The sequence below is a fragment of the Lycium barbarum genome, chromosome 10 (assembly GCF_019175385.1).
Source record: "Lycium barbarum isolate Lr01 chromosome 10, ASM1917538v2, whole genome shotgun sequence".
Lineage (NCBI taxonomy): Eukaryota > Viridiplantae > Streptophyta > Magnoliopsida > Solanales > Solanaceae > Lycium > Lycium barbarum.
The window spans coordinates 124,137,527-124,151,533 of record NC_083346.1 but is presented as its reverse complement, the minus strand read 5'-3'; the positions used below and the strand labels follow the sequence as shown (position 1 = coordinate 124,151,533).

The 14,007-nt window shown below is 33.3% G+C and overlaps 1 protein-coding gene across 1 annotated transcript; it reads left to right on the top strand.

Moving 5' to 3' along the window:
• The first annotated feature begins 9,218 nt into the window (after positions 1 to 9,218).
• Positions 9,219 to 9,608, top strand: LOC132613446 (protein PELPK1-like). Its single transcript, XM_060327468.1, has one exon. It carries the CDS (start codon positions 9,219 to 9,221, stop codon positions 9,606 to 9,608), a length of 390 nt encoding a protein of 129 aa, XP_060183451.1.
• Positions 9,609 to 14,007: the final 4,399 nt, after the last annotated feature.

The window sequence follows — 14,007 nt, the reverse complement described above, 5'->3', positions numbered from 1 at the left end:
CATTATGTGCACTGGTTTGCGTTGAACGTAGCTAAACCTTTTCAATTGACCTTCTCTCATTGTCTTCCATGTGCACTACTTGCATTTTGCTTCTAATTTGATATTTTTAATCTTCCATATTAACATTCCTCCTATGAACATATTTTGTGGTTCCAAATTCACTTCTATTTGCTGTTGTTTCGGTCCGCTTAATGTGATGTACTCTTAATACGGAGTAAGTTGCTGTTTCCCAATATTCAATTGGGAAAGAAGTATATAATACTCCAATAAGAGTCTTTGAAATTAAAATTTGGGGTTAAATTCCCTAAATATATTGATACAATTAAATGAAAACCTTTTTAAAAGTTCATGAAGCACAAATACATTAAGCTTAAAAATTCATCCAGTGAAACTTGAAACGCCAATATTTACAATATGAATATGCTCAATCATTCCAATATGTTTTGTCTCAAATCTCAATTACTGTTAAGCACAGGTTCTTAGCAGTGCAAAGAGCCACATGAAAAAATGTCTACCCAAAAATAAATATTGTAGCTTGTGAATTATAGCATAATTTTTAAGCATTGTATTTGATGGATTATTTCTAATACTCAATCATTGAAAATTATGATGGTAAAGTATTATTAAAAAGATACTATGCAATATTTCCTGTCAAAATCATCAACAAGGATGACATTCAGCGACCTCCTCTTTTATTTAGAGGGAGGCAAGTAAGAACCTGTTTGGATGAGTTTATGGTTTTTGATTTATTTTTGTTATTTTGACTTAAAAATAAGTGTTTAAAAGCATTTTTTTTATTTTTACTCAAACACTATAAAAGTGCTTAAGAGCTATTTTGGCTTAAAAGCACCTAAAATAAGGCAATCGAAACAGGCTCTAAATTTATTAATTTTGGAACTCGGAAGATGCCTCAAGGAAATTGAGTTAATTATAGAAATAATTGCGGCCAATTACCCATAAGTGATCTAGTTTATCAAAATTAGCCCAACAATCCACTTCTTATCCTAAATATCCCTTCGCCAATCTAGTTTGCAACAAGACCACTGCTTCATACCTTTCTCTCACAGCTCGCCTCTCTTCTCTCTTCCTTTTCTTCTCTCTCTCACAACTTGATGTTAAGTTGTGTTATACTATAATGTTCTCTATAACATCCAAAAAATATCCAGACAAATGACAACGTTATAGAGAGGTTTGACTGTATTGGATGAACTCTAAATGTATCAATCTGGCAAATTCACATTCATTTTCAGTTTTTACTTCTTCCTAAAAGGTAAAGAACCCAAAACTTTGCTTAATCAAGATGTATAGTTCGTATGAGTTTAGCATGTTACTACTGTTTAGCTCCCTGGCAAGCATATTATTTCTTCGAAGATGTGTTAGACTGCACAATACAGTTGAGCTGATTATTAGTTACTTGACCAATAATTAGGCAAGCAATCATCTCCTAGTTAGTTGAACAAAATTGCATAAGTAGCCATCTCAAATCGTTTTAAGTTGAACACGTAAAGACAAATGCTGACGTGACACATAAATCTTCAAGATGTCTAGATTATCATATTGTAAGCTGGAGTGTTCAACTGACAAAGTGGAGACAAATTGAGGTGGGAACACCCAAAGTTGGAGGGTATACTTCTCAGCTGAGACAAAATTTACGGGTCTGTTTATGTATTATGCCTAATCAAATTTAAACATTTGTTCATGCTATACAGTCAAACCTCTCTATAATTGACATTCGTTATAATAATATTTCACTATAACAGCCTAATTTTCTTCGGAATCGATTTTCATGTTATATTTTACTTCTCTATAACAACTTTCTATCAATAACAGCAGTGACATTCATTAGAGCGGTACAATCTTTTTAAAATTATCTCTCTATAGCAGTCATGAAATTTTCTGACAAATGCTGCCATTATACAGAGGTTTGACAGTAGTCTCCTCAGTTTCATTTCTTTCTTTAAACAATGAAAAGGGAACCAAGTTTAGGGGTTTTTTACTCCTAGGCATAGTCTTCTTTTACATGAACCGATCCTTCGATTACAAAATCAATAATGATCATTCATACTTTATTTTTGAGGAATGTAAATCAAACCACATGGAAATATACTGCTTTTAAAATATAATGTAGAGGTAGGGTTGAGCTGGTTAGTTTATTTATGGTCATTCATACCAAAATTGTTGAACAAGATCGACTTACTTCTTGAAAGATGACCAAATTATAGCTAATATTAGTCAAAAAAGTTGCCGATGACATTGGCATGTACACAATGGCAAGTTTTTTCGGCCAACTAACACATAGTTTAGTGATTACTATTAAAAAAAAAAAAACGAACATTGTGACTTTATTGTTACAATAGGTGAAATTTAGTGAAGATATGTCAAGTTACCCCACTGGTCTACTACCAACGACATTGTCTAAGTATAACTGTTTTTGCGGAGTTTAATTATCTTCACATACTAGATCTTTTTAACCTTTTTCTCATGTTAGAACTGTCAACAACTCTTAATTCTCTAAATGAACTGCTATTTGATTGCGGAACCAACAATTATACATTTTTGGAAAGCTTTTTATACGCAAGCTCTAGAGCCCGTTTGGATTGTCTTATAAGCTGTTTTCAGCTTTTTTGAGTGTTTGGCTGGCCAGCTTAAAGCCATTTTGTGCTTAAAATAAGCCCAAAAAAATAATTGGACCTGTTTAACTTAGCTTATCTAAAGTAGCTTATAAACTGAAAATAACTTATAAGTCAAAAAAATAAAATTGGGTAACCCAATATGTTTTTATTTATTTTTTTGGCTTATAAGTTATTTCAAACTTATAAGCTGTTTTTTTTAAGCCCATCCAAACAGACTCCTAGTAAAACTTCTTTATTCTATTGATTGCTTTCAGTTAAAGATCGAAATGATAAAGCTTAATTAGCTTCATTATCACGTAGGGGTTTAAAGGATATTAGTTTCTCCCTATGCATGTCTACAAACCAATTTGTTTAAAATATGTATATCCGTTGATCCTTCTTTTTTTTTTGTCAATAAAATGGAGTATTGGACAAATACACATAAAACAATAGCAGAGTACACTGTATTACATTAACACAAATGACAATCAATGTGTTGCACTCAGAGAGTATAAATGATAAAGTAGGTCTGTCACAGTTAAGTGATCAGCTTTTACCTTCTTGAAGACCCATCACTCATAAATGACAGGGGTGGTAGCTTTCTGTTGGAACTAACAGTTTCCTTGATATACCATCTGGTTGATGCCACTTTGATGTCTTTATATCAAATGATTCGGGCTGATATACAGAGTGCCCACTATTAGGTCACTTGATTTTGTATTTAAACGTGTAATCCCTGTCATCTCCCCCTCTCCTCTCCACGAAAAAGAAGGAATAGTGAAGGAAACAAGTGACAGAAGTCTGTACTGAAAACAACATTTACGACTGCTTTTGAAGTCAGTTTAAGTACAGAAAAAATCAGTGAGAAAAGAACAACATCAACCAAACTTGTATGCGTGAATTTCATAAATCTGGTTTCTCGTGGAGTTCGCAAAGTGGGGGAATACATGAATGTCTGAAGTGGAAGTAGTTGTAGTTATTGAATTGGTGTAATATTATACCCAGATACCTAATGTGGTAATTCATGCTCTTTTCAGGGAAGGATGTTGGAAACTGGCTGATTAAACTTTGCAAGAGTAAGTAGCAAACCCTGGATTGGTGGATGGGGAGAAAGAAACTTGGGTTTTACAAGATATCTAAAGTTACATACTTTCATTAATATGTCAGTAAATATCTAACCTAGTGTGGGTTTACCGAGGATGATTAAAGTTTTAATCTTAGTTGGTGGTCCCTTTGCTTCCGTATTGTTATGTTATTTGCTAGATTTACATGAACTTTGAAAGGTTGCGGCCATTTTGAGACAATTTGTATATATAATATGATTGTAGGTTTGCGTCATTATGTGCATTGAACGAAGCTAAACCTTTTCAAAGCGACTTTATCTAATGGTCGTCCATGTGCACTACTTGCATTTTGCGTCTAATTTGATCATTTTTAATCTTCTATGGTTAGACTTCTATAGTAACATTCTTTCTATGAACATATTTTGTGGTTCCAAATCACTTCTATTTGACGTTGTTCCGGTCCGCTTTATGTGATGTACTATAAAACCATTTCTCCCTTTTAAAACTGTCTATTCGGAAAGGCCTTGCCTTTTCCAAAAATAAGAAATGACCGTTGGAATTTTTTTATTTCGTGAAATTTAATTTAAATTAATATTTTGCGCGGAAAATAATACTATTAGAAATGGAAGTGCTTTGCCTCACCTATGCGGGACAAATAGCCTGTTTGGCCAAGCTTATTTTTTTCCCAAAAGTACTTATTTTTTCAATAAGTGCTTATTTTAAAAAAAGCGAAGTGTTTGGCCAAGCTTTTAGGAGAAAATAAGTGCTTTTGGGGAGTAGCAGAAGCAGTTTTTCAGAAGCTAAAAAAAATAGCTTTTGCCCAAAAGCATTTTTTTGAAAAGTAATTTTGAGAAAAATACACTTAGAAGCACTTTTTAAAGCTTGGTCAAACACTAATTGCTTCTCAAAAGTACTTTTTAAATTAATTGGCCAAACACAAATTGCTTTTAGCCAAAAGTACTTTTTTAAAAAGTGCTTTTGAAAAAAAATACTTTTTAAAATAAGTTATTTTTATAAGCTTGGCCAAACCGGCTAAAAGTGCATTTGCACAAAGTGCCTTTGCACAAAAGAAATTCAAACAAATTTCATTTCCCTCCATTTTTATTTGGGGAAATAACAGAGATGTACATGTGAGACATCTAGTTTACCACCACCTTAGCCAAGATTTTCTATTTCACCCGCTTAGCCAGAGCTTTTGTTTAATCAAGCAAAAGAAGACCTCTTAGGTATACCGAACAACATAACAACTTTCATCTCCAGCAAGACAACAACACCGAAGCAACAACCATAATCCAAAAAAAAAAAAAAGGTTTACCCAACAACCACCACAAAACACCATAATTCACCTTCACGATTTACAATAATTAATGTGAAGAATCTCGAATAACAAGGGGAAAAAGGAAAATCCAGATATAGAAGAAGAGATAAAGAACCAATTATAAATCCATCACAAATTCATATCTATATACAATGTATAAATACATACATATAGTGTATAACTATAATATCGTATAAAGGTGCATATACACCTCTCATATATTGTTACATAGTGTATTTACGCTACCTCGTATTCTATAAAGGTGTATAAGCATTATATAAAAGATGAATATATAATGTATAATGGTGCATATATACACCTTTTATACATTTTCATACAATATATATATATATGCATCTCCCTAGAGGACTAATAAAATCCACTTTAACACCACTGTATTTCCACCCAGAGGCGAATCCAGGATTTTATGAGGATGAGTTCAGCATTGCTTTAAGATAAGATATAAATTTTTATGGGGACATCGACTTCCCGAGCAAAAGATAATTAATTACATTTTTTTAAGAAGTAAGTTGTTTTAAGAAGCAAATTTTTATGTCTCTCTTTGAATTTCCGGAGCTATATGCAAACTAACGGATGGACGGCTACTAGAACTTGGTTGTCCAATGTACAACTTAGTCACGTATTTATCCATTTTGATTCCTACAAATTTAAATAACTATTCAACTTAGTCACAAATTTATCCCTTACAAATTCATAATAAACTAGGGGAATCACACCCCTTTCACATTAAAATATAAGGTATCGCACCCTTCCAAATTTGTAATAACATAGAGGAATCACACCCCTTTCGCATTCAAAAATAAAGGAATCACACCCTTCCAAATTTGTAATAAAATAGAGGCATCACACCCCTTTCGCATTCAAAAATAAGGGAATCACACACTTCCAAATTTTTAATAAAATAGAGGAATCACACCCCTTTCGTATTCAAATATAAGGGAATCACACTCTTCCACATTTATAATAAATTAGAGGAATCACACTCCTTTCGCATTCAAAAGTATAGAGAAGTGTTCATTACCGTCCATCCAGTTCGAAATTTAGTGCAAATACGATCCAAGAGGTCCAAAACTTTACAGCCGCAGTGCAAATGGTACTTCTCCTTCGAAACAAAATGATGACTCCAACCTAAAAATGAAAATTTGTCAAATTCCTTAAAACTCATAAACCCCAAAATTCAAAAGAACCAAGAAAATAAGCTCTCAAAAGTCAAAACCCATAAACCCCAAAATTCAAAAACTCAAAAAAACCAATAAAATTCAGAAACCCAAATTCCAAAATCAATAAAAAGACCAAAAGGGTGTTCGAAATTCGAATTCAAGACTTACCGGACACCTTGTTGTTCTGAGATATTTTATTTTTGGGATTAGAGAATAATATTATAATAGAGAATAACTATGGAAATGGAGAATAGATTTTGCCTTTTGAAACTTGAGATTTTAATTTTACTTGATGGATTTTGGTGGGTTCATTGCTGGCTTGTAGCTTAGCTATCAACTATGGGTTTCTAAGTTTCTTGATTGTCATGACTCATGAGTTCATCGTTGCAGTGCAGCCATGGAGTTTTTTTTTTTTAAAAACTTTTTGGGACTTGGTATAATTAGAAATAAATGAAAGAAAAGTATATGATGCAATATGAAGTAAAAACACTTTTTTACTTGAGTAATAATATAAAAAGGAAGGAAAAAAGGTAGCTTTAGATAATAATAGCAAAAATTAAAAAAGCTGCCTGAGCTGGGGATTGAACTCGCAACCTTGAGAATACAAAGATAACCTTTAACGAACGCTCCACTCAGCCTATTATGACCATGTGTTCACTTAGTTAATATTAGATATATTTTCAAAATTATACACATAATATATCGAAATTAGTCGAGTGACCATGTGTTCACGTGATCCAAAATTTACACACAAATTCGCCCCTGTTTCCACTTGGTTATGCTAGAAACTTCAAATATTGAATGAAAGACAATAGTGAAGCAAAATTAGAACCCAATTGCATTTTTCAACTTCAGATCTCAAAACCTAAGACAATAGTGAAGATTACGGGCTTGAGATTCTAATCCTTTTAAGTTTTTGGGTTCTACATTAATAATTTGTACATATTGAATGAATTTCTTAAAATAAATCACATGTTTTTTACCAAAGCTACTGGTTCGGCCGAACTCATCACCTATACTCTAGCACCGCAGCTGCTGAAAATAAATGCGGAGATTTTCAGATTTGATCATTTCTCATGCTATATCTGTATGATGAGATTCATCTTCAAGTAGTTAGTTTTATACTAGCGGTCAGCCTATCAAAATTCTCCTTGTTTATTTGGCCAACTTCGGACAGACAATATGAGCAAGCACGAGGGAGTTTTACTCCTATGAATAGTCTTTATTTTTCACATGGGCCGATCCTTAGATTACGAAATCAATAACAATCCTCCATCTTTTAGGAAGGTAAACTAATGCACGTGAAAATATATTGCTTTTCGTTATAATTTGTAGAGGTGGAATTGAGCTGATTAGTTTCTTATTGGTGTCTTATGTTGACTTTCTAGTAAAAATTAGGTAGGCTAGCCACTTTTTGAACTAATATTTAAATTTTTATCACCAAATGAATTGTGATTAAAAAATACTCACTTCTTAATGCGGAGATAAATTTGAACTACTATAGCCTTAATTAAAACACGAGAAACTGTACTGGAGTTTGAAAACTCCCTTTATGTGAAACTCCAGGACCGTGCGATTTATTTGAACATTTAAGAATAAAATAAAATATAAACTTATTAGAGAAATAAATACGAAAATATATAAAATGTCATTTGATTGCGGAACAACGGTTATAAATTTTTGGGAGGCTTTATATACGTAAACTGTAGTTAAACTTCTTTATTCGATTGCTTTCAGTTAAAGATTGAATGATAAAGCTTATCTATTTTTCATTATTAAGTAGGACTTTCAAAGAAATTAGTTTCTCCCTTGTGTATATTTATGATTCAATTTGTTCAAAATATGCAATGTATACACGGTTGATCATTTCTTATGAGTAAAATATACTGGAGAAATACCGATAAATCAATAATAGACATTGCATTTCATTAACACAAATGACAATCAACGTATAGCACTCAAAACAGTGTAAATGATACAATACATCGTCAAGAATCACATAAAAGATTAAAATGACAAAAGAAAAAATAAGAAAACCAAAAATCGCGCGGTCTCTGAGTAGGGCAAGGTAGTAAAATAACACAGTTGGAAGCCGCAAGATTAGTTGGATGGAGGTGGTGAAAATGTAGGCATGTTTGGAATGATGGGAATTGTTGGAAGTGAAGGCATGTTGGGAAGTGGCATATTGGCAGGCATTGGTGGTAGAGTCATTTTCGGGACAACAGAGGGCAATGTAGGCAAAGAAGGCAATGGTGAATTAGCTGTTGGAAGTTTTGGCAAAGATGCAGCACTTGGCATTGGTGGCATTGTGGCTGCTGTTGGCAAGTTGGGAATATTCGGCAACTGTGGCATTGTTGGCTGAGGCAAGGACGGGATTGTAGGCAGGTTTGGAAGTTGCAGTAGGCTACGAGCAGCATGGCTCGTGGATATGCTTGACAAGGACAATAATGATATGATCAACAAAACAATTGAGCAGTTGCAGGAAGAAACCATTGTGTCAGTTTGATATAAGATGCTTTGTTTCAGGGAAATTAGTGAAGTTGATAATGGAAGTTGGAAGAAGTTCTTTTTTAATTTGAGTGACTTTAATTATTTACTTTAGGGGTATATATAGGGAAAGTTGTTGAAAAATCGCAGGATTCTATGAGATGTTTGGTGTAGAAGCATGACAACTTATTATTAGTTCACCTAGCTTCTTAGCCAGTTAGGAATTATATCCATGAAAACATATATAGCAAAGTCAATTAGAGTATAAAAAATGATTTCTATAATTAGTGCTGAAATATTGTTCACCAAATATGGTTGATCCAAACTTCATCTATGTATAACAACTTCCAGAGATCTTCTTGACTAAGAAGTTGGTGTATATTGTTCCTCAAAGCAACATTTAGGGAGGTTAACTACCAACAAATTAATCCCTATGATTCCCTCAAAAACTTTGCCTATATATACACCCTTCAGCAATGATCAATCTCATCTCAAGTACTCAATTCAAAACACAATTTTCCTTGTAAAACAAAGCAATCTAGAGCAAATTGATACAATGGCTGCTTCTAACAATTGCTCAATCCTCTTCATTATCGTAGCATTATTATCCTTATCAAGCATATCAACAAGTCGTGCTGCTCGTAGCCTAATGCAACTTCCAAACTTGCCAAAAATCCCCTCATTGCCTCAACCAACAATGCCACAGTTGCCTACTATTCCCAACTTACCAACAGCAGCAACTTTGCCACCATTGCCAAGTGCAGCATCTTTGCCAACACTTCCAACCTCTAATTCGCCATTGCCATCTTTGCCTACATTGCCTTCTGTACCAAAGATGACTCTGCCACCAATGCCTGCCAATATTCCACTCCCCAAAATGCCATCACTTCCAAACATTCCCAATATTCCAAACATGCCTACACTTTCACCACCTCCATCCAACTAATCTTGTGGCTTCCAATCGCGTGAATTTTACCCATCTTACCCTACTGGTTTCTACGGCGTGATTTTTTTTTATTTTTTTTTAAATTTGTCATTTTAATCTATTATGTGATTCTTTACAACGTATTGTATCATTTATACTCTCTGAGTGCAATACATTGATTGTCATTTGTGTTAATGTAATGGAGTGTACTCTGCTATTTATTTATGTGTATTTGTCCAATACTCCATTTTATTGACAAAAAAAGAAGGATCAACGGATATACATATTTTAAACAAATTGGTTTGTAGACATGCATAGGGAGAAACTAATATCCTTTAAACCCCTACGTAATAATGAAGTTAATATAATAATTAAGCTTTATCATTTTGATCTTTAATTGAAAGCAATCAATCGAATAAAGAAATTTAACTAGAGCTTGCATATATAAAGCTTTCCAAAAATGTATAATTGTTGTTCCACAATCAAATGGCAGTTCATTTAGAGAATTAATTAAGAGTAGGTTGACAGTTCAAACATGTCAGAAAACATGAGAAAAGGGTTAAAAAGATTTAGTATGTGAAGATAATTAAACTACGCAAAAACAATTATACTTTGACAATGTCGTTGGTAGTAGACCAATGGGGTTACTTTGACATATCTTCACTAATTTTTACCTGGTGTAACAATAAAGTCACAATTTGTTCTTTTTTTAATATTAACGTCACTAAACTAGCTGTTAGTTGCCCCAAAAAAGTACAAACCATCGGAAATTCAAATTTCGTTTTGCCATTGTGTACATGCCAATGTCATCGGCATCTCTTTAGACTAATATTAGCTATAATTTGGGCATCTTTCAAGAAGCAAGTCGATCTTGTTCTAACACTTTTGTTGGAGAAACCTCCTTCACTTTGTCTTCATCACACAAGCAACAATGGAGGATCGAAGGAAATGGTTGATGAGACAAAGAAAAAATACAAAGTCTTGGGGATTTCGTCTTTGGTTTTGTCGAAGAAGAACAATAAAGAAGAACAGATTGGGCCTTTGTCTAAACTAGCAACGGATGAAAGCATTGGGCCGTTCTCAAGTTATTGGGCCTCAACCGACACACTTCTATCATTTTTTTGCGCGGATTGCCCTTCTTTTGGGGTGGTCTTTAAATTTTGCCCCTCATATTTGTGATCTTTAAATTATGCCCCTCATATTGCTGGTCTTTAATTTTTGCCCTTCGCATTGCAACTCTGAGCGTTCACGCAGGAATCATGAGGTTCTGAGTTCGAACCCCCGCTCAAGCATAAATTAAAAAAAAAAATTGCAAGGCAAGGTTTGGGTAGCATGTATGCCTGACCCGGCATACACTTGTTAAGGAATTACCAAATTTATGTCGGACCTGGCATACTCATGCCTTATGGGTAGACTTGGCATAAGTATGCCGGGTCCGGCATAACTTTGGTAATTCCTTAACAAGTGTATGCCGGGTCAGGCATAAATTTGGTAATTCCTTAACAAGTGTATGCCGGGTCAGGCATACACGCTACCCAAACTTTGCCTTGCAATTTTTTTTTTAATTTATGCTTTAGCAGAAATATTCGGGGCAAAATTTAAAGACCACCCCAAAAGAAGGGCAATTCTGCGAATTCCCCACTCCTATCAGCAGAAATATAAAGGCCCATATGATGAGCATACATAGGATAGTTATTGTGTACATAGTTAAATGGCTTAATACATATGCGGCCCCCTAAACTTGCCTTTTTTTCATTTTGACACCTTAACTAAGCGTTGTTCCTTTTGAACCCCTGAACTCGTCCTCAAGTGTGTCTATCAAACCCCCTAAATCTGATTTTTGTTAGAATCAGAAATTAAATTGGGGAAATGAAGGTGGAGAAATATTTTAGACACGTGGTAAGCTATTCTTTAGGTCATGGATGTGTCGGTTTCTACTGGTTCTGCTTTTCCACTGCCAGCTTAATTAAGAGCTACTGTTATTTCCCCTCTCAATTACTGTTAATCTTAGCTAAAAGATGGCATAATTAAATTAGAATACATATTAGCATGTTGCTACATTGAAGATGGAATACTATGTAAGTCAAATTGTGTTTGATAGACACAATTGAGGACGAGTTCAAGAGTTTAATAGGAATAACACTTGGTTGAGGTGCCAAAATGAAAAAAAATGAGCAAGTTTAGGAGGCCGCAAATGCATTAAGCCTAGTTACATAGAAAACGACACTTTTGATTCCTTTGTGAATCGTACAAAATGATGATTATTTAGTTACATAGTATAGGAATTAGCATTTTAATCCCTAAAAATTTGTATAAATCAACAGTTGTATTGTACAGATTATTGATTGAATATACAAGGAAAATTTCTAAATCTCCTCTTTAAGTTCTTTCAACTCTATGAATGACCATGAAGAAACTAATCAGCTTAACTGTGCCTTTACAATTATATTTAAAAAAGCAGTATAGTTCCATGTGCATTAGTTTACATTCCTAAAAAATAAAGTATGAATGGTCATTATTTATTTTGTAATCGAAGGATCGGTCCATGTGAAAAGAAGACTATTCATAGGAGTAAAAAACCCTAAACTTGGTTCCCTTTTCATTGTTTAAAGAAAGGAATGAAACAGAGGAGACTACGGCAAAACCCCTCTATAATGGCAGCGTTTGTCCGAAAATTTCATGACTGCTATAGAGAGGTAATTTTATAGAGAGTGTACCGTTGTAATGAATGTCACTGCTGTTATAAAGAAGTAAACTATAACATGAAAAATCAGTTCTGGAGGAAATCAGGCCGTTATAGTAAAATGTTGTTATAACGAATGTCAATTATAGAGAGGTTTGACTGTATAGCATGTACAAATGTTTAAATTTGATTAGGCATAATATATAAACAGTGTCACACCCCTTTTTAACCCCGTAGAGTTAAATTTAGAAGTATGACGTATTGGAGATTCCTGTTTTTGTTTGTTTTGTTTAAGGAGTCGCCACCTAATTACTTATGGTGAATTAGGACACCTAAATTTATTAAAGTTATTTTTTAAAGTTAGCTTTGTTTAAGGTCTGCGAAACTTAAGATTCTGGATAAGGGTTCAATTAGTCTAAAGGGAAGGTATTAGGCACCCTTTAAGACCCATTAACAAATGGTTAACCGACCGGACTTATAATTAATTAGGCTAAGGGTAAATATAGTATTATAAATGTTTGGGAAAGTTTTTTAAAGTAAAAGGTAATAGTGTTATTAGAAATAAGACATGTAAAATAATAAGTTGTATAAAAAAATATGTCTATTGTTACTTTGTAAACACGACTTATAAATGTTATTAATTTTTAACGAAAGTGTAATAATAATGTTTAAAATAATACTTGTAGAAAACGTAGTGATTTGATAAGAGTTTAATTATACATAAACCAAAAGAAATGGGATGAGTGATGTTTATATATATATATGGAGAAAAATGACTAAAATTTAAAAGAGTTATTTAATAAAAGTTTTAAAGGTTGTTTAGACAAATATGAATTTCAAGTGTTGGAAAAAAACTAAAGTGAAAAAGTTATTCGTTGAATTAGTTTGCCTTTTATTCCTTAGATTAAGCTAATCATTAGTGTAGGATTGGTGATGTTTTAAGTTTCTAATAATAGTGAGCATAAATTATTATTCCTTTAGCCAAAGATGTAATCATGCTATCTTTAAAAAATCAATTATTCAAATAAATGTTATAGGTACTATAAATAGTTTTAAAAAATAGAAATGAATGTAATTTGTGGAATTAACTACCTATTACTAAACTGAACCCTTTAATGTCCCTAAGGTTCGATCTTAATTAACAAACAAAAATGTTAGTTATACAATACACATTAAATACACACAAAAATAAAATGGAAGAGTAGCTATAATATAAATGGGCTCAGCCCACTTTCCGAAACTGCTGTGGTTTGTTGACCATCTGTTGGGCCTCGGCCCAGACCCCTTTTTTTTTCTTCTTGTTTGGCTGTGAATTGGGTTGATAGGGAGAGAATTTCGTGTTGGGCTCTTAGCCCAATACCGAATGCGGAAGAAGGCGAGTCCCCTCGCACTCGTACGCGATATTCATGCATAAGAACAAAAGGAAAAGGATTAGCATATAATCAACGAATGAGATTTAAACATATAAAATTTAAACTCAACAAATCAAGATTATACTAGTCATCTACGACATATATATATATATATATATATATATATAATCACATGGTATATTTGCAACGGACAGCCACGTAAGATATAAAAAAAAGGTACAGGATAAGACGAGGGCATGACATGATGATAGCATGGTCTAAATTTAAACAAGGGCAGCTTATCAATCAGCCAAGTAAGGAATGATATACCCTATATAATCAGATATACCAATTTACATATTCAAACGTATGCATGACTGAATAT

Excerpts from the sequence above, each read along its gene's own strand:
- LOC132613446 (XM_060327468.1), top strand. The coding sequence starts at position 9,219 with ATGGCTGCTTCTAACAATTGCTCAATCCTCTTCATTATCGTAGCATTA.